Here is a 25427-nt window from a genome sequence, read left to right as displayed (position 1 = left end):
ATTGAAGTAAAATCTCCTGTCCTGTCCTCTCTGCTCTGTATAAACAGATTTTCAGTGAATATTTGTCACGTGACCGTTGGTCTCAGCAGAATCAATCATGTCTTCACAGTGTCTCTGAGGAGCAGAATTTAATGTTTTTAGGATACAGGATCTGGTTAGTGCAAACGCTTTATTTTAAATTACATGTGTAGAATAAAGAGATTCTGACACATATATCAACATTTAACACAAGTTTTGGTCGCTATAATGCTACAATGAAAATGTTTGTTATAGATCATCTGTTAAAGGGCTGCCATAAAGTTCAAATTTCAATGTCAATGCCTGTTTTTATAGTTTGTTTCGATGATAAACTGTATATATTTAGCTATCTTTTAAATAAAACTAATTTGAGAGGGTTCAGAGGGTCACTAGCACTCTGTGTGTGACTTTAGAGGGAACACAAACATTAAATGCTGATGTACTATGTACAGAAATGGAAAACAGGAAAATAATTTCAACAGATACATTAAAATCAGACATAAAGTTCAGCTGGAGCAGAGGAGAAACAGGAGAAAAGGAGGAGAGGGGGATGGAGGAAGGGTTTACATCTCCTCAATAACCTCGACTCATTTCAAAGGCTTGGTGGCTTAACAGCGTCCTCTCTGCTCCTCTCCGCTCCTCTTTGATCCCGTGTCTCAGAAACTTTTTATTTTTATTTTTCTGAACACTGCCTCTCAGATAATTTATCCATCAGGGATTTGTTTTGCCCGAGCTTTAGCATTTTGGGAGTAAACACTGTGGTGGTGGCTCTCGTGAAGCTCTTCAGCTCATTAGCTTCATGTAGCGCCGCCACACCGCCAATTACACATTATACATACGGCGGCATGTATACGGCGAGCAGCTGCAGCCTCCACGGGGAGAACGCTTCATCTGGAGCTCTGAGTTTAATTACTTTACATGCAGAATATGTTTCAGTCGCAGCAAAGAGAGATTTCACACCTGAACACAACATCCGACTGCAGAACCTCGTCTGTTCTGTCAGATCAGACAGAAAGTTTCGGTTTTTATGGTCCAACAGAACAGTTCAGTTCATTAGACTGTTGATTTTAGACTTAACTCTCTGAACCCCAACAAGCAGTTTCAGGGCTTTTTTTTTTACTCTTTTTACATTCTTCTCTCTGTGTCCTTGTATTTCACTGCAATTTATAAAGATCTCTATAAATCTATAAGTCCTGCAGCTCTATGGAATCAGCACAATCAAACAACTTGAACATGTCTTAGTGCAGAATAACACAGTTAGAATGACAGAAATCAGAAAAAAGTTGAATTTCTCTGTTTATTCTTTTTTTTTTAAATTAGAATAAAATTGAATTTATATATAAAGACTTTCCCAAGTGCCCACAAGTGCATCGAATGTTGTAAAAAAAAACCCACAAAATGACAAAAAGGCATAAAATTACCAAAAAAAGACATACAATCACCAAAAAATTTGTAAAATGACAAAAAAAAAAGACAGAAAAAGCTGCAGAAAAAGCTGCAAAAAATAGACGCAAAATTACAAAAAACAGTTTTCTCCACATATTGTACATATTGAAGTATTGTCATGTTTCCAGCCTCTCCTGTCCTCTCCTCTCTGCTCTGTGTAAACAGCCTTTTCATAACAGAAACGTTCATAACTGATGATCCCTTCAAGGACCGTCGGAAAGTTTAAATTGTGACGATAATGCCTGCTTTTACAGTTTCTTTCTAAGAAGAAGACTGTTGTTGGTGATCTTATAAAAAAAACATACCAGAGGGTTAAAAAGAGACTACATGTGTGATGTAACTGCCATATGTTTTGGCCATATGGTGGAATTTTGCATATCTGCTTTTGATGGTAATTGAAAGCTAATTTCGACTGATTTTGTCAGCATCTTTGTCAGTTACCGCCGTAGAATATGTGAATCATGTGTTGCAAGATGAGGTATTTGTCTTAAGTGCACAACTTAATGAGTTCCAGTCCAGAATGGTTAATCAGTGTGAAGCGTTCTCTATCAATATCCATATGTTGAGTGTGTGTGAACGTACACAGACTCACAGTTTGCAGATTAGAGCTGCAGAGGTGACGCAGCACAGCACCAACTGTGGCTGTGGAACAAGCTGTTGCTTCGTCTGCTGACGGGCTGAGCGGGCGTGTCGGCGCTCCATATGTCTGCCGTTATTACATCCACTGTGAGATTACGTGGAAGCTGGACGGGCAGATTAAAGAGCCGGCTGGCAGCGTCTCTTCTGACAGAGAGGAGACGAGATGTTTGGACCTCGATCTGCAGGGAGGAGAGGATCACTGAAGACTGTGTGCACCAACTGCATCATGTCAGTTTGGAGACTGAGTCTCCAACAGCACTGATCTGTACTGAGACGTTCAAAGACCAAAACCCTGATACTAAATCAGGTACTGATGCATGATAAGCGGGAAAAATTTGACTTAAAGCCTGTAAATATGCTGTAATGATGGAAGATGCAAGCCTAAAAAACATCCAAAATGCATCCATAAAACATTTTTTTTTTTAGAAAAGATTTAATAAAATGGTATTTATTTATAAACACATTTCCAAGTGCCCACAAGTGTCAGGAATGTTGCAAAAAAAAAAAGACACAAAATGAAAAAAAAAGAATTAGAAAAAAACTATGTAAACTTGCCAATAATGACACCCAAATTACAAAATGGCACAAAATTACCAAATTAGCTACAAACAATTAAGAGAAAAAAATATATATATATATAAAGTAATAAAGTAAAAATATAAAAAAAAAACTAATCATTTTTCTCCACATATTGTACATATTGAAGTGTTGTCATGTTTCCGGACTCTCCTCTCTACTCTGTGTAAACAGCCTCTCCTGTCCTCTCCTCTCTGCTCTGTGTAAACAGACTCTCATTTAACATTGACATCCATGGAGGGAAAACAGACACTGGCCAAAAGTCATCTAGAAGTTGGGAAATAGCCTTGACTTGCCAAAAAATATCACTCACAATCTCACATAAACCTCTTTCCCACCAAATGATCTCGGTTCTTGTACTGGTATTGACTAATGTTATGTAAATATGTGGTAGATATTTATAGCAAATTCCATGATTTGATGCAATTGATTTGATCAGAGACAATATAAAGCACCTGCGTAACCATGAACTTTAGAACCGTAGTTACACCAGAAACTGCTGGACAGTTTTTCTGTCAGTTTCTCTTCTCTCCATTTTTATTAGACATGTTCCGGAGCAGAGAGAAATTAAAGTGATGATCAGGTAGATCTGTTATGTGGAATAACAAAAATAATCTTAAGAATAAAATAATAAAGAATGTGAGGTGCAGCAGGTTAACATCCAGCCAGGCTCCCTGTCTGCTTCTCCTATAGATTAATTTCTTTATTTTCCTTGTTGTCCAGAGAAGCAGAGCTGTGAGGAGCCTCGGTGATGCTGAGGGTGGCGGGGAGCTGCTGAACTCCTCACAAACACAAAGCAGATGTTTGTGTTTGTGTAAAAATATCTGCTGCTCTCACAGAAAGTCTAATTTCAGGCGGTGGCTTTGTTGAACGTCGCCTTTGATGTTGAAATGTGGAATTCAGACGGGATTAACACTCAGAGAGCTAATTACTGAGAGAGGAGAGGAGGCTGAGCACAGAGGGTGTGTGTGTGTGTCTGTGCGTGTGTGTATGTGTGTGTGTATATATATGTTTGTGTGTATGCATGTTCGTGCATGTCTGGACATATGTGAGTGTGTGTGTGCGTGTGTGTATGTGCATGTATGCAATGTCTTTCTGTGTGTGTGTGTGTGTGTGTGCATTCGTGTGTGTGTGTGTGTGTATGAGGTTTTCGTCTGTTGTTGACTATAAAACATTTATTTTAATGCCAAAATGTTTGATATCTGAAATATGTAAATCTGTTTTTATCAACAAGCTTCAGTTCAATTTACTTTAATAAGATATTATTATTTTAAATGTTTAGCCAAAACACAGTAAGTTAATTTATAGAATAAAGAGTTGCCGGGCCATCTCTCTCACATACTGGCGTTTTGTTCTGGCGTTCAGCAGTGAGGCTGATGTACATGGCTCCTTCAGTGTGTGTGTGAGACTGTAATGTAAATCCATTCACTGCAGTATTATACGCCTTGAGTAAATTATGTAATATATGTAGCATGAAGCTTTCATTCAGAGCTGGAAAGAGTGGAGGCAGATAGATCCAACAAACCCCAGAGTTAACCAAGAGCAAACGAACAAATGGCGGACTTTCACCAGGAGAATGGGGGTCGTGTCCAGACAAAAATAACCAACTTTTTACGTAACATTATATAATTTATTTTCTGGTTAAACTGTCTTTTAGAGCCTAAGCAGGAAGGTTGCCCTAAACCTAGTTCAGTTGTTTTGTACCTAAATTAACAGAAACTGCAGCTTTTCACAGCAGTGAACTGTACGTGTACTGCAAAAAAAGCCATCTTGTATTTTTTGGCGATTTTAGTTGGTAAAACTTGGAAATATAAACTATTGACATTTAGGGCAATAATGTAAGTTAGCACAACAAAGGAAGCCAGTTGTCTGCTCAAAAACAAGTTTGTGAATTGTTGTTACTTATATCTTTAAGTTGGGGTTCACAACAAGGGACAATAGTTCTGCTAACTCTTATTTCTTTGTTGTGAAATGCGGGAAAGCGGTGAAATTGATTAACGAAAGCTAGCGGCTAACTGATGCTAGCCGCGCTGCTTGTTACAGCTACAAGAGTAGCTATTAGCGTATCAATGCTAACTCAAAATTGCGGTCGCAACATTAGCTCACATTTCATAGCGGCGTTACAATCGTGCCAATTCAGCACATTGCAGAAATTAGCAGAAGTAAGGATTAAAAGTTATTATCATGTAAAATTATAAGTTAGTACAACTTACAGTTGAGTTGATATAAATCTGAATTCAGAGTTGAGCAAACTCGAAAACAAACTTAAAATATTTAGTTTAATTGTCCAACTTAAAATTTTATCGAAGTTTGTTGCCTTGAAATTTTGAGTTCACCCAACTTTTCTTTTTTTGCAGTGTGTCTGTAGAATGACGAATGTGTTAATTTTAGAACTCTCCTCTCTCTACCACGAGCCACCAAACGCTCATAGGAGTCTATGGGTGGTGCTGATAGATGGTCTGTTCTGTTGTTTAGGTTGGAGATCTGGTTGAAAGTCAATATTTTCATTTGGAGTGGATCTGTGTAACTTCGTCCTGTAGCCCAATGTGAAAGTCATTCTTTTTAAGCCTAACTCTGTTCTTTTACCCTAACGTTAGTCAAGTGTTTTTTTTGTTTTTCAAAGTTGTTTTTTAGTAGAGTAGTAGGGAGACAGAGTGAAAGAAATGCATCCATTAAAGATGATTAACATAATTTAATAAATTCCATGCAGGGAAAACAGACATTGGCCAGTTTTTGTGAAACATCTTGAAGTTGGGAAATAGTCTTGATGTGCCAAAAAATAACAGTCTTTCCCACCAAATTATCTCTGGTTCTTGATCTGGTTCATTCAGGATTCTTGGAACCTCGTAAGATGTGATACCAGAGATGTAGTAGATATTGATATCAAATTGCATGATTTGATGCAATTGATTTGATCTGTCAGAGACGATATAAGGTACCTGCATAACTATGAACTTTAGAAACATAATTACACCAGAAACTCTTGTTTTTCTGTACTTACATTAGTCAAGTGGTTTTTTTTTAGTTGTTCTTTAGTAGAGTGGTAGGGAGACAGAGTGTAAGACGTGCAAGAAAGTGTTTTGAGCCAGATTCAAACAGGGGCCCACTGGATTGCAAGGACTAGGCCCTAATGGTATGCACTCTACTGATGAGCCACCGGGAAGCCCTGTCAAGTGGTTTTATTGCAGAAAGTTAACTGTTTCCTCTGAACGCTGGAGTTTATTTTGAAAAGCCACTATGCATGTAACCTGTAGAAAGTTAAATAAACCAAGACAGAAGCATTTACATTTACATTTAGTTATTAGCAGACGCTTTTATTCAAAGTGTGATAAGAACCGTTAGTGCAGCAATAATTGCTAGTGAGGATTCTTTAAGGAGTAGAGTTGTGGTGTGGTGCTAGGAGAGAAGGTCCTCTCTGAAGAGCTGGGTCTTCAGGAGGTTTTTAAAGATAGAGAGGGACGCCCCTGCTCTGGCAGGAACTCGTAGTGGTTCCACCAATGGGGAACAACAAACACAAAGAGTTTGGATTGCCTTGGATGAACAGGTGGCAGAGCCAGGCGCTGTTCATTGAAAGAGTCGTGAGGTAGCATATGCCTGAATCAGGGTGTTCAGGTAGGTGGGTGCAGTACTGGAGACAGCTTTGTAGGTGAGCATTACAGATTTGAATTTGATGCGGGCTGCAACAGGTAGCCAGTGGAGCTGGATGAGTAGCGGTGTGACATGTGACCTTTTTGGCTGGTTGTAGACCATTCTAGATCACCTGAAGGGGTTTCAATGTGCAGTCTGGCAAACCCGTCAGGAGGGCATTACAGTAATCAAGTCTTGAGGTGATGACAGCTTGTGTCAGGAGTTGAGTAGCATGTTGAGTTGGGTAAAGTTTTTCTGATGTTGTAAAGTGCAAAGCAGCATGACCATCACCATCCTGGTAGGGCAAGACACAGGGAGTCAATGTTGAAGTTGATGTCATGGTGAATTGTAGGTTTAGCCAAGTGGTTCTACTTACATTGGTACCAGAAGTCGAGAGTTGTGACAAACCAGCGGTAAGTGAGGAGTGCAAGAGCATGTTGGAAAGAGCTAGAGTTCAGATCAATCATGAGCTGTTTTACTGATACAAACTGTGTGTGTGATGTCAGGTTTCAACACTTTCTTCCACAGATGAAGTCATTGAACTGAACCTGCTTCAGACTTCACTCTGTGTAATTAAAGACACATGCACTCATTATCATGAGTGTTCTCATGTCATTTAAATCATCTCCATGTCAGTTTAAAAAACTAATTGAATTTTAAACGCCTCAAATGTGACAAACGGAACGTTTTGTTCCGTTTGTCCTCGTGCTGACGGGGAGCTCACCACTGTGGTTTGTGGTCATCCTGAGCACAGGCTCAACTCTGCTGCTCATGTTTCATTACAAAGGCAGCACGGTTTAAAAGAGAAATAATCAGGCTTTCCAATCGTATAAGATGCATTGCCAAGATTCATTGTTACAACGAAGAAATAATCTACCAAACACAAATGTCTTCACTTTTTGTACATTGTTTCGATACAAATCAAATCCGGCCAGTTCTTGTTTCTCAAAAAAGTTGTTGGTTTAAATCCAACATAAGCAAGTGTTGATGATGTTTTTTAAATTTAAGGCAAATTTAAGAAAAAATTAAGGCAAATTTAAGGCAAAATGTAAAGCAAATGTAAGGGTAAATTTAAGGCATATGTCAAGAAAATTTAAGGCAATTATACACAAAGTGCTTTACAGAGGCAAAAACATACATGAGAAACACATTAAATAGATATTAAAAGCATAAGAAGCTGCATTAAAGCCAAATAAAAATATAATATTAAGGGAAAGTAAAAGTGTATCCAGAAGACGATAAAAACAATTTAAACAAGAACGTTTTGTTCTGTTTGTCCTCGTGCTGACGGGGAGCTAACCGCTGTGGTCTGTGGTCATCCTGAGTAAAGACTCAACTCTGCTGCTTGTCCCACACATGCATGTTTCCTTACAAATGTGGCACCATTTAAAATGGAAATAATCAGGCTTTCCAATGGTATAAGATTTGTTTTTACAACAAAGAAATAATTTACAGAACACAAATGTCCTTTCTTTTTGTGCATAGTTTAAATAATATTCAAACCCAGCCAGTTCTTGTTTCTCAAAAAGGTTGTTGGTTTAAATCCAACATAAGCAAGTGTTGATTATGTTGTTTATTTTCAAGGTGTCTGCATGTAAACAGACAAACACGATACATTAAATCTGATCCACGAGCAGATTTATAACCAGACAAAAGAGTGAAGAGATTTCTCCTCCTTTCACCCTGCAGCTCAACACTTCAACACGTCTTGTTTGTGATGTGTGTGTGTGTGTGTGTGTGTGTGTGTGTGTGTCTGTGTGTCTGCACTTGTTACATAACTTCCCTCAGCTAAATATAACACAGAGGAGCTGTCAGTGTGTTCAGGCTGCTGAGGTATAAATACACTCAGTCAGTCAGTGAGTCAGTGTGTTTCACATTCAGTCTGATGAAACTTCAGCTCGACTCTCCGTCTCTCAACATAAGCAAAGAGAGAACAAAATGCTGTTCAACAAGCTTAACATCTGCATCTGTTGGACAATAAGTTCTCTTATAAGAAATCAATGATGAATCTATTAAAACATAACGGTGAAATATTTTAAACAAGCAAATGTAAGGTAAATTTAAGGCAGAATTTAAGGCAAATTTAAGGCAAAATTAAAGCAAAATTCAAGGCAATTTAAGGCAACATTTAAGGCATAATAGGCAAATAATTACATGAAAAATACATTAAGTTAGACATTAAAAGCGTGAGAAGCTGAAATAAAAGCCACATTTTAATATTATATTAAGACAGTAAATGTGCATTTAGAAGACGATAAAAACAATTGAAACAAGCCATTAAAAGGATTGAAAATATATGTATTATATCTGTGAGAAACACCTCAGGTTTTCAGGATCTTCTTCCAGGGTGAGAAACTAAATTTTTGCAGTTTTAAAGTTTATAGATGTTCCAGTTGGGTCATGACTCTATAATACTATACCTCTATAATCTGGCTTCTTTGTTGAACAGCATCTATGGATCTCTTGTTTTGGATTTAAACCATCTGAATGATTTTTGGTCTCCCTCTTTCAGGCGTGGATCAGCCCCCGATACTTTTTGTGTAAAATTGATAAAGCACTCCTTGTTATTTGACTCTGACTCGTCTGTGTGATAACTCTGAGGACAGAAAGTCAAAGAGCAACATCTGAACCCTCCACATCTCTCCTTCTATCTGTAGCCCAGTTTGTCTTCTTCGTTTTGGAGGGAACAGTTTTTGCAACCAGATCCCCAACCTAAACAACAGAATATACAGTTTGTCAGAACTACCCATAGACTCCTATGAGTGTTTTGTGTTTTAAAACAGTTTAAAAAGTAAATATATGATGTCAATGCCAGCAGTGAAGTGACGTGAGCCACGGAATTTACGTAAAAAGTATTTTACTTTTGTTTTCACCCGGTTCTCCTGGTGAAACTCTATATAATATAATTTGTATTTTGCTGCCTGTATAAGCGCCCTGTATTGTAGTTTTTGGAGGGGAGACCAGTCTGTTTTTGTAAGTTTTGTGTCCTGCTTTGGTTGTGTTTCAGTGTCTTTAAATCAGAATCAAACTGCATCATCTTAACATCCTAAAGAACAGAAACTTCTTCTGTGATGTCTCTGCTACAGCTGCTGACAGATGTTTTCATGCCTCACACTTTATTTCCTCTGTGTCTCTGCAGCTCAGATTGAAATCATCCCCTGTAAGATCTGTGGAGATAAATCCTCAGGGATCCACTACGGGGTGATCACCTGCGAGGGCTGTAAGGTAAGCTGTTTTTAAGTTTAGATTTGTACACAAATCCCAACACAATATTCATGTTACCCTCCAGATATCCATGTCACTGCAGCAGCTGGAGTCTCTCTGTCTCCTCTGCTGCTGGTCCAGCCAGTCTGAGTCTCATTAACACAATCAGAGGAAACGTTTCGATGTTCAGTCTGGACCGTTTGGCAAAGAGAACCTTCTCCTGGTTATAACCGTCCCTCAAACAAGCAGCTGCAGCAGCTGCTGCCGGCAGCTGGAGGCTCAATTCACAGCCAACGAGCAGCAAGGGACATTTATCTGTGTACACACAAGATGGAGAGACAGACAGAGACAGAGAGAGAGGGAGGCCGATGGGAGTTGGATCATGGAGGTTGTGGTTTGGGAAACCGTAGAAAATAGGCGGTAAAGTGAAGCAAAGAAACGAAAAGACAAGTGAAGGTCTGATAACAGTGTCACTGACTGACTAAACAATCGACTATATCTAAAAATAAAAACTTGGTTAACACGAAAAAAGCAGGTTTTTTCCACATATTGAAGTATTGTCATTTTTCCAGCCTGGCCTCTCCTCTCTGCTCTGTGTAAACAGATTTTCAGTGAATATTTGTCACGTGAATGTTGGTCTCAGCAGAATCAATCATGTCTTCTCAATGTCTCTGAGGAGCAGAATTTAATGTTTTTAACAGGATCTGGTTAGTGCAACACTTTATTTTAAATGACACGTGTAGAATAAAGAGATTCTGACACAAATATCAACATTTAGCACAAGTTTCGGTCACTTTTTATAACGGAAACTGTCGCAAACCGATGATCCGTTCAAGGTCCGGTGGAAAGTTAAATTTTCGATGATGATGCCAGTTTTCACAGTTTCTTTCTACCATAACCATTTTGCCGACCTTCCAATGTAAACACACATTTCCTAGGTCAGATATAACTAGTATAATGCTTCTTTATCTCTCAGGGTTTCTTCAGGCGGAGTCAGCAGAGTAACGCAGCCTACTCGTGTCCTCGCCAGAAAAACTGTCTGATCGACCGAACGAGCCGCAACCGCTGCCAACACTGCCGTCTGCAGAAATGTCTGGCTGTGGGCATGTCCCGGGACGGTGAGACAGACACACACACACACACACACACACACACACACACACACACACATACACACTCACCTGCAGAAACATCTGGCGGTCAGCATTTTGCAAGATGTTCACCTGCAAACGAAGCAGCAGTGTCTGGCTCTGTGCAACATGTTGTCTGTGTTTCTGTTTCATGCAACAACGAGCCTGAACTTTCTTTCTCTCATCACTTCCCGCTCTCTGCTCTGCTGAGTTTGGTGTTTTCTTGCAGGGAACAACAAGGTTTTTTTAGGTAATAAAACCTCTCTTCTGACTGAAATTTCAGCTCCACTCTCCGTCTCTGAACACGAGCACAGAGAGAACAAAATGCTGTTCAACAAGCTGAACATCTGCATCTGTTGGCCAATAAGTTAGAGAGACGTCACTAAAGAAATCAGTGAAGCGTTATGAAAACACAACAGTGAAATACTTCAAACATCAAAAACTCCTGTAGTGTTTATTACAGTTCAGATTGTGCTTTTTTATAGGATTATAATCTTAGTTTTTAATATATCTAGACATTGATATATATATTTGTTGTTTGTACTAAATAAAATGTCCAAATAAGGTTACTGTTTAAATGATTCTGATGTATATTCTATTAGTTACGGCAAAATTTAAGGCATATTTGAGGCAAAATTTAAGGCAAATTTGAGGCAAAATTAAAGACAAAATTAAGGCAAAATTAAAGACAAATTAAAGACAAATGTAAGGAAAAATTAAAGACAAATTTAAGGCAACATTTAAGGAAAAATTAAGGCAAATTTAAGAAAAAATGAAATAGGCTGTGGGCAAGTCCTGGGATTGTGACACACACACAAACACACACACACACACACACACACACACACTCACTCACTCACCTGCAGAAACATCTGCCGGTCAGCATTTTGCAAGATGTTCATGAAGCAGCAGTTTCTGGCTCTGTGCAACATGAAATAGTAACCTTTTCTTTCTATCTTCTCAGCTGTAAAGTTTGGTCGCATGTCTAAGAAGCAGCGGGACAGTTTGTACGCTGAGGTGCAGAAGCACCGCCTCCAGCAGCAGCAGCAGCAGCAGCAGCAGCAGGGGCCCGGCCTCCTGTCCCACCCCGGCCTCGGCAGCCCGAGCCCGGGCGAGGCCGAGCCGCTGTCCCCTCAATACCGCCTCTCCTCCACGGGACTCACGGAGCTGCCGGACGAGCTGGGAGGCTACATGGAGCAGGACTCACCTGAGGGAGGATCAGTGTCATCAAAGGTCTGTTTTTTTACTTTTCAGACGTTTTTGAGCAAAATCTGCACCATAAACTGTCCTGAATTACCAACTGTTGATGTGGTTTTCTTCCCCTCACAGGCAGACTCTGGAGGAGGAGGGGAGAGAGGAGAAGGTCGCGGGTTCTACCTGGACATCCAGCCGTCCCCGGATCAGTCCGGACTCGATATTAACGGCATCAAACCGGAGCCGCTTTGTGACTACGGATCCGAGAACGGCTTCTTCCCGTACTGCTCCTTCAGTGATGGAGACACGTCGCCCACAGTGTCCATGACTGAACTCGGTAAGACAGAAACAGAACGTTAACCCTTTCCTGCTAAACTAATCTCAATCAAATTTGGCAAATTTGGATGCTATTGAGTTGCATTTTGGGAAATGTAGGATCCCATGGTTTTGGGGTTTGACTCTTTATACTCTGGACAAAATGTCAGGATATCAGAATACCCTTTTAGGCCCCGTTCACACGAGGACAGTCTGAACAGAAGACGCAAAAGTGGCGTCGCGTCTTCACTTTTTATTCCTCGTTTAGACGAGCTTTGTCGGGAGGAAACCTGCGTGCATACGGTGACGCAAAAGTGTGTGAAATTCGATTGTATGCATGCCAGGCGGCATCACTTAAAGCGATAAGAGCATCTTTGGGCATGCAGAAGTTTTCACGCCACACACTTTCATCAGCTTCTCCTTCCACAAAGTTATCCGCCATCCACTAGATCTCCCAGGTCTCGTTCACAGCCGTCTGGCTCGCCTCCGACGAATTGCTGCATCCAAAATGTGATAGAGGTAATTCCAGATCCTTCTCTGTTCATTAATACTATCTGTACATATCCTGTACATTTGGTGGAAAGACTCCTGTAAGTTAATTAGAGCTGCCAGAGCAGCTTGAAGGTCCGACGCATAGAAATAATCCCACATTTGTTTATTTTCCTGTACTGGAGCATGTATGTGACGTAAACACATACGTGACGTGAGCAAATCTGAGCAGAGTTTTGCGTCTTGGCAGTGTAGACGGACACGCTACGGCGGAGCGTATTTAACTTTTCCACTTTGGAGGGTGGTTTCAGATTTTTGCGTCTTTAAGCCCCCAAAACGCCGTCACCGTCTAAACGAAAGGCACTTCCGTTAAAATATTTTGTCGTTTTCACCCGCGAGCGTCCTCGTGTGAACGGGGCCTTAATCTAAAGTTTTTGGAGGTACAACTTTGCCTCTCTAAAACATACTTCACATCCTCATACTTAAACAGTGAAATAGGTTGTTTGCCAACAGGCTTTTTTGGACAGGAGGAACTTTTTCATGCTCAAAGAACCCCTGTTTTTTATTGTGTCCGCATTGCAACAACTAGAAACTTTTGTAGTTCTGAGATGCCGTTTTGAGAGACTTTTTTTGCTCTTATTTTAGAGTCTGTACTCTCAACACAAGAGGAACCATGAGTGACTTCAGTGTACGTTGATTCGTCAAATACAGCCAATGCAGGACCAGAAACTGCCATTTTTTAAAAACAATTTAAAAACAAAACACAAACTACAGCTCTTTACAAAAATATGAAACAAAATACAGATAAATGGACCAATGTCCAACCAAAATCATGGTTTGGGTTAAAACACAAAGATGATAAGCTGCTTCAAAGGTATGAATGAAATGTTTTTCTCCTCCTGTCTCCAGTGTGTTGGTGTGTTGGAAGTGGTGTGAATGTAAAGGATCATGAATCTGTGCTTGTTTAAAGAAACATTTAGTATTTAGTATTACAAAAACTAGCTTGCCAATGTTACTTGAAGTGAGCTATACTACCAGATCTCACAAGAGTTTGTTGCTAAGTCAGGACTTTTTCCTCAGATCTGTCAGTCTAAAAAATGTGATGTCAGTGTGAGAATGTTATGAGAAGATAGGCAGCTTTTAAAAATGGGTCCAGTATTTACTTTGGTGACTTTTGAACAAAGGAATCTGTGCTCACTTCTCCTGTGAATAGACACAGGAGCTGCTGCTGGTCTCCTGAAGGGATGTGACAGCGGCAAAACACACCAGACTCAGAAGAAGACTTTCTCGGTGTCGGTGACCATCTCGTTTTTTAACTGTCTCTGGTTTGTTATCCAGTTTTATATGTGAGGTAGTGGGTCACATGGTTACGTACATAAGTTACACTAACAGCAGTCTCCTGGATCAAAGTAACCAGTTGTTCTGCATCTGACAGACTTGAGTGTGGGGTGGAGTTTGGCAATGTTCCAGAGGTGGTAGAAGAAGATCTTGCAGAGATGTTTAATGTGGGTGTCAAAAGTGAGATGAGGGTCAAATTTTACACCCAGGTTGGTGACTGTAGATGACAGGGGGAAAGTAAGATCAACTAAGATAGCTTCTGTTTTTGAGCTATTAAGTTGTAGAAAGTTTTTCGACATCCACGCCTTTATCTCCTCAAGGCAGGTGTTGATGAAGATGATGACGATGTTGATGATGATGATGATGATGATGATGATGATGATGATGGACCAGTTTTTATATATAGTTGTGTGTCGTCAGCGTAGCAGTGGAATGATATTCCATGCTGATTTATGATGCGGCCAAGGGGAAGAGTGTAGAGGGTAAACAGGGTGGGGGAAGAACCGACCGAGAACCGACCCTTGAGGGACACTACAGGTGACAGTCTGTGTCTCTGACTTTGCCCCTCCCAAGGAGACATATTCTGTTCTTCCAGACAGGTAAGACTGGAACCAGCTCAGGGCGGAGTCAGAGAGTCCGATGGTGTGGTGGAGGCGCTGAAGGAGGATGTTGTGATCAACTGTGTCGAAAGCTGCAGACAGATCTAAGAGGATGAGGAGTGATGGTGAACCAGTGTCAGCTGCCATCAGAAGGTCATTGGTGACTCTGACCAGAGCTGTTTCAGCGCTGTGGGCTTGACAGAAATGGGACTGGAATTTTTCGAAGAGGTAGTGCGAGTTGAGATGGTCCTGAAGATGGGCAGCAACGACTTTTTCCAAAGTCCTGTGTTTGTTTTTATTCCTCCAACCACACCAATCTCCTCCCTACGCAGACTAGAATGATATGGAACAGAGTGTATAAAAAGTGGCATTTTCTGTGTAAACAGTTAATAATAGGAGTCTGCATGTCCAAATACATCAAACCTCTAAGTTTTTTAAATCTCTTACAGCAGGGATGGGCAACTTAAATGCTGGAGGGGGCCACAATTTTTCATGGACACTACCACAGGGCCACGTATAGGACCATGCACTTAACCAGATATGATGAAACTGCAATTTTAAATATGTTAACCGTGCAGTAACTTAACATATTTCATGCTCAAATACATGCATAACAGTATAAATAGGAATACAAAAGGTGTGAAGCAAATACAAAATAACCACTTACTGTGATTTATTTTTTATCAGCGCAAGAACAGCAGACCAACATTAATTGTAAGAAGTAATTTTGTGCATTTTTACACTGCACTTTTAAGATTTCATGCTCAAATGCATGTAGTTGTACTGAGGGCCACTTCAAATGAAGTTGCCCATCCCTGTCTTACAGCAATAAGGGTGAGATAAATGTTGGGAAAACAGCATTAAAATATTTGATCAACCAGAAGTCACTCTGCATTACAGTCAAGAATAAAAAGTAGAGTTCAGCTCTTTTAACTGATGTCATGTTTTAATCAGAGAGTGAGGCTGAGGCTTTATACTGGAAGCAGAAACTAAAGTCCTGTGTTGGTTTTTATTCCTCCAACCACCCTGATCTCCTCCCTACACAAACTTTGTCACTATATTCTAGATCACCTTACTTTCCTCCCCAACGTGGGAGCCAGCTGACTTATGTGACTTCATCTTTGGTTTAAATAAGTACGTTTGTTTTAGCATCTCCTGGCTCAAAGTCCTGTGTTTGTTTCATCACTCCAACCACCCTGATTTCCCTACTCAGACTTTGTCTCTCTTTATACTACATTGCCTCACTTCCTTCTTTGCTCCCATCATACATTACTGCAGCCACTAAAGGTCGCCAACTAACAGCAAATGGAAATACGGGTCATAAAATGATGCTTGCAAAGATGACCTACAGTCATGGAAAAAATTATGAGACCACCCTTGTTTTCTTTGTTTTCTTGTTCATTTTAACGCCTGGTACAAGTAAAGGAACAGTTGTTTGGACAAATATAATGATAACAACAAAAATAGCTCATAAGAGTTCAATTTAAGAGCTGATATCTAAACATTTTCCATGGTTTTCTTGATAAAAACCAAAATCATGATCAAGAAAGCAAAGAGAAAATAATGGTCTAATAATTTTTTCCATGACTGTCAAAACTGTATCTGTAACAATGGATATACAGTTCTGCAGAACAGACTCATGTCCTTTGCTCTGACTCCCATCGTGACCTTCTTATAATAGATATAAAATCTGTCTCCACTTCTGGGGCCACGTGAGGAGCTCTGAGACAGAAAAGAAGAAACCTACACCATACGGCAGAAAGATGTCGAGAGCTGGAGGGAAGAAAAGAAAGATGAGGAAATGTGTTGAAAGAAGAGAAGTAGACAGAGAGGAGGAGAAGAAAAGAAAAGAGGAGATGGAGGAATAAGAAGCCATATAGAAGAGTTTGAGACACAAAAAAAAGAGAGTAAGGGAGAGAACTGAGGGGCAAACAGAGACAGAAAGGTGGTTTAAAATAGCAGGAGGTTGAAACTCATCTTCAGAGCTCATTAAAATCTCTGTGTGGTAATTAGCCGTCTGTTAATTAGGGCCAAGTGGGACATGGAGGGCACTCGGTGGGGGAAATCATCTCTCTACTCTCCCCAGAGATCTCTTCTTTTATTCAGGTTTTTTTTCTTTGACAAAAGCGTTTATCATAAAACCCCCAAACCTCCAAACCCTCCAAACCTCTGATCCTCTGATCCAGGAGCTGTTGGCTGGCTCTAGTTCTGTTTCTGATGTTATTCTGAATTCATTGGTTCATGCTGGAACAATTAGATGCAGCTCACAGAGGCTGAAGTCACTGCGTTTTGCTTTTGGGTTTGTTTCTGATCTGAACTGCAGTTTGTTCACACAGTTTCATAAAGAATAAAGACTTGAATAGAATAGAATAGAATAGAAAGCCTTTATTATCATTAACAGTATACAACTGGTTCATTTGTTACTTTAGAGACAAAACTAGCACAACTACAAGAAAATACACTAAAGGCATTAACGCATTAAAAAGGCAATCATTTAAAATGTAAATTATATATATTTCATAGTGGACAGTAGATTTAAAATGAGTGCAGGTACACAGAGTTCTAAAAATTGCTGTTTAAGGAGGATATTCAAGGATTTTTCAGGAGAAAAAGTGCATAGTTGCACTCAGTGCACATAGTGCACAGTTCCATAAAGGATAAAGACTCGGCTGAAGGATGAAATTACCCTTCTGATATAAAACATCACAAACAGGCCTGGTGAGGAAATAGAACAGAATAGAAGGCCTTTATTATCATTAACAGTATACAACTTACCCTTGAAAGACAAAAACTAGCACAACAACTATAAGAAAATACACTTAAGGCATTAACACATTAAAAAGGCAATAATAAAAATTTTTAAATATGTACATTACAAGTCTTAAACATTTTTTTAATTGATAAAAAAATAAACTCTTAAAATTCATATTTTTGAAAGCATTCTTATTTTAGGGCATTTGTTCACACCTGCCTAAAACTTTTGCACAGTATTGTATTTAAAGTGCAAAGTGGATTCAAACGAGTGCAGGTACACAGAGTTCTATACATTACTGTTATTCAAGTTTTAAGGAGGCTATTCAAGGATTTTTTTTAATAATATATTTTAAAGAGTATTTAGAGTGAGGCTGTGGCTACAGACTGGAAGCAGAAACTAACTACCGGTAACTGTCTATTTAAGGGAAAAAAAGAGGTTTTCGCAGGTGATTTCCTTTTTTGTTTCAGGATAATTTGTGTGAAAAGGTGTGTTTTGTTGTATTACTCATTTTTGTTGCAAGAGGCTGAAGTGCACCACAACGTCATTTTCTAAAAAAAACATTCATGTGTTCTTCCAGGTGAGATTTAATTTCTCCATGCACTCTTAAGTCACAGTACATACAATATAATGTGTTTCTAGAAGTTGTGCAGCATTGCTTTCGTGTCATTTCCTTTAGCTCAAATGTAACTCACCGGGAGAAAACATCAAAACATATAGTCTTTTTATTTATATAGTCATGTTTAGAACACAGGGGAGTGGTGCAGCTCAGCCCCTTGTGACCAAAATGAGTATTACAACCCAAAACTACATACCAAAACATTAATTTACTGTTTTTACAGATGAAGAGATGAAGAGAACTTATGAAAGATTATCTTTGCAAAAACATTTTTACGCTTTAAGTCATAATGAGAGAGAGATCAAACTTTTTTTCTAACTTAAGTTGCCCCTCAGGACTTCTGTACAAAGCACTTGACAAAGAAGATTAAAATGTGCATTTTTAAAGTAATTATTTTTATGTCGGGATGGGGGAAAAAAACAAAATCTAACAGAAAGGCAAGGCAAGTTTATTTGTATAGCACAATTCAACACAATTAAAACAGGGAAATAGAAATAAAAATATAAATAAGATAAAATAAGATACAGCAGGATAAGAAAATAGATAAAATAATAAAAAGCACAAGTCAAACATTGCGTAGTTAAAAAGTAAGGGCAGTAGAGTACAGCAGATAAGTGTTAAAGTTAAGAGTACGCTGCAGTGAACCATAGTGTTTTTAGTCCTGATTTAAAGGAGCAGAAAGTCTGACATCAAAAGCACAAAGCATCTCCCTGAATTTCCGTCTCCTTCCATCATCAAGAAACGTATTTTTTCATCATGTAGTTGTTTGTCTTGACCTGGTGTGTGAATGAGGCCGTGCTCTGTGTTCTGCTGCAGATCACCTGGTTCAGACCATCTCCAAGTCTCACCTGGAGACGTGTCAGTACCTGCGGGAGGAGCTGCAGCAGATGAGCTGGCAGAACTTCCTGCAGGACGAGGTGGAGAGCTACCAGAGCAAGGTGCCTCCACTGCCTCCGTCTTTAAATATATTATACAGTTTTAACTCACCTCAGCTCAGAGTGTGCAGTGATAATATGTTCCTGCTCTGTTCTGTGCAGCCGCGGGAGGTGATGTGGCAGCTGTGTGCCATGAAGATCACTGAGGCCATCCAGTACGTGGTGGAGTTCGCCAAACGCATCGACGGCTTCATGGATCTGTGTCAGAACGACCAGATTGTGCTGCTCAAAGCTGGTGAGACACAAGGCTATAATCGTTTTGGATTTTTCATTAGTTTTAGTTTTAATTTCATTGTCAATTTTTGTTTTCAAATTCAGTTCGTTTTTAGAGTGAGTTTGCTAGTTTTAATTAGTTTTTATTTTTTGGAAAAATTAGTTTTAGATGATTTTTTATTAGTTTTAGTGTTAGTTTTAGTTTTTTTTGTAATGGGCTATGTGTTTGGTGCGAGATTAAAAGAGGTCATACATTTTTTTGCTTTTATTTCCTTTGTCTTATCCATCTCAGCCCCAATAAGTTTACTAAGTCATAAAACCAAATAGATGAAATAGGTTTCATATCAACCAAAAGGTTTACGTATGAAAAAAGTTGCAAAGATGACAACGAAGGACATTTTCGCTATAATTTTAGTTAGTTTTAGTCAGTTTTGTAACCACAAAAAACAGTTTCAGTTAATTATTGTTTTTTAAAAAACTTTTGTTAGTTTTCATTAACTATAATAACCTTGGTGAGACAGAGCTAACATTTCTCTTATTAACAATGTCCAGAACCAAAACAACAGTAAAAGTATCTTCTAAAAAGTGCAGCCTGGTGTATCTTTGTCCTCTGTGTCATAGAGCTCCATTATTATTATTATAATCCTGCAGACAGCGTCCTCACTAGAGCAACAAATGTGGATTAATCTGCTGCTGAAAATAGACCCAACAAATGCTCTCTGTCAGGGAGTCAGACAGTGTTCAGACGGCTCAACATGTTGGTGGTTTTTGCTTTTAAATGGAATTTATTTTCATAAAGACAAGAAATACAGTAAATAGAACTGAGAGAGACAAAATTGAGAGACAAAAATTAGCACAACGAATACAAGGCTAACAACACTAACACTAACAACTAAATGTCCACACTGCGGGATAAATAAAGTCATATCTTATCATATGTTATTTTTTCTTATCTTATCTTAGGAAAATATACTAAAGGCATTAACACACTAAAAATACAATAATTTAACATTTAAAATGCATATTTAAAGTACACTGTGGATTTAAAATGAGTACAGGTACACAGAGTTCTATATATTGCTGTTTATAGGAGGATATGTAAAGATTTTTCTGCAGAAAAAGTGCAGTGGAATTTATTTTCATAAAGACAAGAAACACTGTTATCAAACTGATGCAGATGAACTGACATACAGATGCATCTCAATACATTAGAATATAATGTAAAAGTCCATTTCCAGTAGTTCAAGTCAAATAGCCCCAACCAAGTATTGAGCCATATAGATGGACAACATGTCCATATTAAACATATTTTTTAACCTTCCTCTTCTGTTAGCTTTCTGTTACTATCCATGGTGTTAGCGGGTCGGTTTTGACCCTTAAATGATCCATAAAATACCCTCAAAACAATTATTTATCATCCAATTTGTTTCTTACCTCTTGGTTTCTTTGTTAGGCTTCCTTATCCATGAAAATATTAGTTTTAATATTCTTGGTGTGCCTCCCTGGGCCTTTCTTTTGACAGCATACCCCTCGTTTTCAATTTTAAAAAATGGTAAAATGATCTCTCAAATAAATGGTTTTATTTCTTTTTTTTTATTTTAATATTATTAACTATAGAAACATTTATGGTGTTCGGGTCAAAAAAGGCAAAAGTTTTTTTGTTTTTTTTCTTATATATATATATATATATAAATGTAGATTTGCAAACAACCAATAAAGCCAATCAAACCAATAGAACAAGATGAATTACTTGTTCCAGTCTTTGTGTGCAAGAACCTGCATGTGTATGTGCTTTTCTTTAGATGCATGTGTGGCAAGAGGAAGGTTAAAATTGGTCTTTTGTCATATTAAAATTTTAGGTCTTCATTAAATGTAAGCCATAATCATTATAATTAGAATAAATGAAATAAATTAAGACATGAAGTGTTTCATTCTGTGTGTAATGGATCTATAAAATGTGTTATTTCCACTTTTTGAATTGAATTACATAAAATGACATGACATGAATGACATAAATAAACTTTTTCATGATAGTCTAATTTATTGAGATGCACCTGTGCACTTTTATCCAAGCTGTATTATGTTTAGAGGAGAAATCTTCCTTAGCTCTACATGCATTAACCACAAACTGGAAAGTAGCTTGTTTACGACATTTCTAACTTACCAGCTAAAAACAAAACACATGCACGCTCACACAAAGACTGCTGCTTTTACTGCATCAAATCCTGCAGAGCTGCAGCTCTCAGGTCTGACATGGTGTAGTAAGAGCTGTATCAGTGAGCTGAGGGGTCTCTTGTTGTCTTCAGGCTCTCTGGAGGTGGTGCTGGTCAGGATGTGTCGGCTGTTCGACTCCCAGAATAACACGGTGTACTTTGACGGGAAGTTCGCGGGTCCTGACGTCTTCAAAGCTCTGGGTGAGAGACAACTTCTTCTTCTTCTGTTCCTCTTTTACAGTCACACTCTAGAGGAACATCTCCTTCCTTTTCTCCCTCGTAGACACACCAAGAGTTCAGTTTAAGATCAGTGGGAGGTTTTAATGGTAACAGTCTCAAACTGTGTCTTGTGTTTGAACAAATATACTATAGAAAGATTTAGGCTTCAGAATCTGACATTCAGAAAATTAGAAAAAAGTGATTTGATTTCATACAAAAACGACCTAGAAATGGAACATTCTGCATAAAGAGTGCTCTCACTTTTTGGTACTGATGCTAAAACGTATGTACTTAGGTAAGATCTTTAATACAGGACTTTTGCATGTCACAGAGCATTTCTACACTATTGGATTTGAGAATTTCTGTCCATCGTTAATCACAAATCTTGATGTTTTAATGTTATTTCTGTAAGATCAAAGTAGTTAATGACTTGACGCTCCTAAATTCTAATTCTAAATGCTTATTTTGCACAAGCATATTCTACACGGATGCATTTATTTTTTTTCATGTTAAAAAACATTACACTGCAAATAAGGGGTCTCTAAAAACAAGATAAAAAAACTAAATCTGAGGGAAATTATCTTGCTGGATGGACAGATAATTTCACTTGACAAGATTTTTTTTTATTAAAATTGTTAAATCTAAAAATAAGCATGTTGAACACTTTAAATAAGAAATGAACTCTTAAAACAAGATACATTTTGTAACACTTCTAAATCTAAGTTATTTTTATCTTGGTAAGAAACAAATAATTTGCAGTGTTGCTTTACAACTAATTCCTTACACGTGTCCAGAACAGATTGCATGTTGATCCACAGCTGTTTCATTTCCTCAACTGACTTTGCTGACATGTTTTTCTTTCTGGAGCTTCAACAAAACAAAAAGTCACACTTCAGCATATGTTGCATTCACTGAATTATTGAATTTTCATAATTGTTTCCCTTTGTGTGTGTTGCAGGTTGCGATGACCTGATCTCGTCTGTGTTTGACTTTGCTAAAAGCATGTGTTCGCTGCATCTGTCGGAGGATGAGCTCGCTCTGTTCTCAGCGTTCCTCCTGCTGTCTGCAGGTACGTTTATCCCCTCTGACATCCTCACTGATCTGCAGCTTTACAGACTTCATGTGACTTATGTCTGTGTGTGTGTGCAGACCGGTCGTGGCTGCAGGAGAAGCTGCAGGTGGAGAAGCTGCAGCAGAAGACTCAGCTGGCTCTACAACACGTCCTGCAGAAGAACCAGCGAGAGGACGGAGCCATGAACAAGGTTTACTCATTAAATCCTGATTTAAAAAAAACCTCTAATACAAACCTATTGGGTCATGATAAATAACTTAAATATAGAATCTTACATGAAGCAGATTGCAGCACCAAGTACGCTCACATTTCTCATAAAAACAGGCAGTTTCCTTCTCAAAAATAAAGATTTAATGGATTTAATCAAATGGAAATGAACTAGGTATACACATCAACACATTGTGAAGAAATTAAACATTTTTCACCTTCTCAATACAATTTAAAACTCAAACAGGAGGACAAGCAGTTTGAAAATAGTCTCACGCTGCCCTCTGGTGGTGAGATGGTGAACTACAAAATGTAAAACATCACATTTCCCTTAAAACATTCAGAGCATTTTAAAACTAAATATCCTGATACCAAATACATAATACACACATTAAACTGTGTTTCTGTTCTTCTCTTCTCCTCCTCCCCTTGTCTCCTTCTCTTGTCTCCTTGCCTCCTCCTGTCCTCCCCTTGCCTCCTCCCATTGTCTCCTTACCTCTTCTCCTCCTCTCCTCTCCTCCCCTTGCCTCCTCCTCTACCCCACTCCTCTCCTCTCCTCTCCTCTCCTCTCCTCTCCTCTCCTCTCCTCAGCTCAGATGTAAGGTGACGGCGTTGCGTTCGCTGTGCGGTCGTCACACGGAGAAGCTGTCGGCGTTCCGGGCCGTTTACCCGGACATCGTGCGGACACACTTCCCTCCTCTCTATAAGGAGCTGTTCGGAGTCGACCTGGAGCTGACTCTGCAGAGTGACGACTAAACGACAACCGGCAGCCGCACAGAGCCGAGAGCCGAGCCGCCACATCTGGACCGAGCCCGGGATCCACGGCGGCGGAGGACGGGACGATGACTCAGGTGATCTCTCTTCACCTGCATTTATACACGTTTTGTGTCCTGGATCCTGGATCTGGATTCACCTCAGACATTAAAAGACACCTTCAGTATTCACACTGAAACCTGCTTCTGTTTGTCACCACATCACCTCTTCTCCTGCCAGTGACTGTGACAGTGAGAAAACACATTCATAAATCCTGGAGGACGCTCAGTGATGTTGTGAGAGCAACCGGCCAAAATATGTCACCAAGCAAAGCAAACAAAAGCAAACACACCTTTTTGTGGAGCAGTTTATACTCGGAGCAGAGCAGGGTTTTGTAAAACTGGATGGTGCAACAAGCTTCCTCAGTTTTTATCTCCTCACTCTCACAGATCTGCACTCACACAGCAGTTTACAGTTGTGCAATGGTGTGAATTTTGTTCTAAATGAATCTGTATCATCTCTGATTTTATGGCTGCACTATTCCATCAACACATGTCTACGACATCACACATTTTTAGAAACATTTTCCCAAAATGTAATCTAACAGATTTGTCTTTGGAAAGTTTTCATCTAGAACTGAAGGTTAAGTTTTGTGTGTTTGAATAATGTTTTACCAAACATGTTGAGGTTGGATTGAGCTGCTGCATCAAAGTTTAATGAGAGAGAAAATGTCAAAAAGTCTGTGGAGATATTTTAGTCATGTCACACAAAAAAAACAATACAGACTACAACTGGGTCTACAAAAATTCTGCTGCATTTAAACAGCACGTATAGAGAGAATTTCAAATGAATTTGTGTTTGCAGCGGCAGAAGTATTGAGAATATTCTAAAAAGTTGGAAACAAGAATTGTTTTGGTCTGCAGCTGTTCTTTAAATATTTGGGCTTCCTGCAGACCAGGTTTTTATCACATTACCCCTAAATATATCAACCTGACTCCTTTTTATCCAGAAAGCTGTCTTTTAAATGTCCAGGATGTTTCTTAACCACTAAAGTTTCTTCTGTTTGTGGGGAAAGTTTAAATGAGATCAGCTGGTCTGTAGTTTTCTGTGTTCTCCTATTGATGCATCACTCAGGTTTAACAGTCTGTGAACATCCCAAATAATCAAACCAAACACCAAACACCCCCCTCACGTCTACTCTCAGGCAGGCTAACTGGATTTTTAATCAGCAGAAGCGTAAATGCTGCAGTTGATTTGATATATTTTGTTATCTGATGATTTGTTGAATTCCCTTCTCTTGTTATTGTGTTGATTTTTCAGTAATGCATGCTGACCTCAGAACAGAAACTGTTTTTCTTCTCTGAGGTTTCAGAGCAGAGATTAAGTGATCCTAAACGACAAAACTAATCTGGTAAATTTGCACGTGGAGCATCTTTAAATACTGAGCCAACAGAGAGAAGCACCTGAAGAAGTTTGAACCAAAATGTGAAAAACTTTTGTTTTGCTGGAGTCTGCTCGACAACACAGCCGCTGAGGCTCATGGGAACTGTAGTATTTTGATCTGTGTGTTTAGAAACACACACACACACACACACACACACACACACACACACACACACACACACACACACACTTCTCTCTATAATCCAGATTTATTCAGTCTCACAATTTGGAACAGACTTCTTCAGACTCAGAACAGATGAAAAATAACAGTTGTGGTTAGTTTCATCCTCCATGATTGCATCCCTCCTCCTCCTCCTCCTCCTCCTCATCTTCTCTCTCCTCCTCCTCCTCCTCGCCCTCTCTCCTCCTCATCTTCCCTCTCCTCCTCCTCCTCCTCCTCCTCCTCCTCCTCGCCCTCTCTCTCCT

General features: G+C 39.1%; 1 protein-coding gene across 1 annotated transcript in view; it reads left to right on the top strand.

Annotated features, from left to right (window-relative positions):
- LOC131983615 (nuclear receptor ROR-alpha A-like) overlaps positions 1-25177 on the top strand; it is a 28816-nt gene extending 3639 nt beyond the window's left edge. Inside the window, exons 2-11 of the mRNA XM_059348373.1 lie at positions 9446-9531; positions 10487-10628; positions 11605-11873; positions 11970-12171; positions 18763-18884; positions 18984-19116; positions 21401-21508; positions 22485-22595; positions 22676-22788; positions 23397-25177. Coding sequence (XP_059204356.1) covers positions 9446-9531; positions 10487-10628; positions 11605-11873; positions 11970-12171; positions 18763-18884; positions 18984-19116; positions 21401-21508; positions 22485-22595; positions 22676-22788; positions 23397-23561 — 1451 coding nt within the window. The 3' untranslated portion in view covers positions 23562-25177. The remainder of the gene's footprint in view (positions 1-9445; positions 9532-10486; positions 10629-11604; positions 11874-11969; positions 12172-18762; positions 18885-18983; positions 19117-21400; positions 21509-22484; positions 22596-22675; positions 22789-23396) is intronic.
- The last annotated feature ends 250 nt before the right edge of the window (positions 25178-25427 follow it).

The sequence above is a fragment of the Centropristis striata genome, chromosome 2 (genome assembly GCF_030273125.1).
Source record: "Centropristis striata isolate RG_2023a ecotype Rhode Island chromosome 2, C.striata_1.0, whole genome shotgun sequence".
Classification (NCBI taxonomy): Eukaryota; Metazoa; Chordata; class Actinopteri; order Perciformes; family Serranidae; genus Centropristis; species Centropristis striata.
The sequence above is the reverse complement of the archived record's forward strand: the minus strand, read 5'-3'. Positions and strand labels throughout refer to the sequence as shown.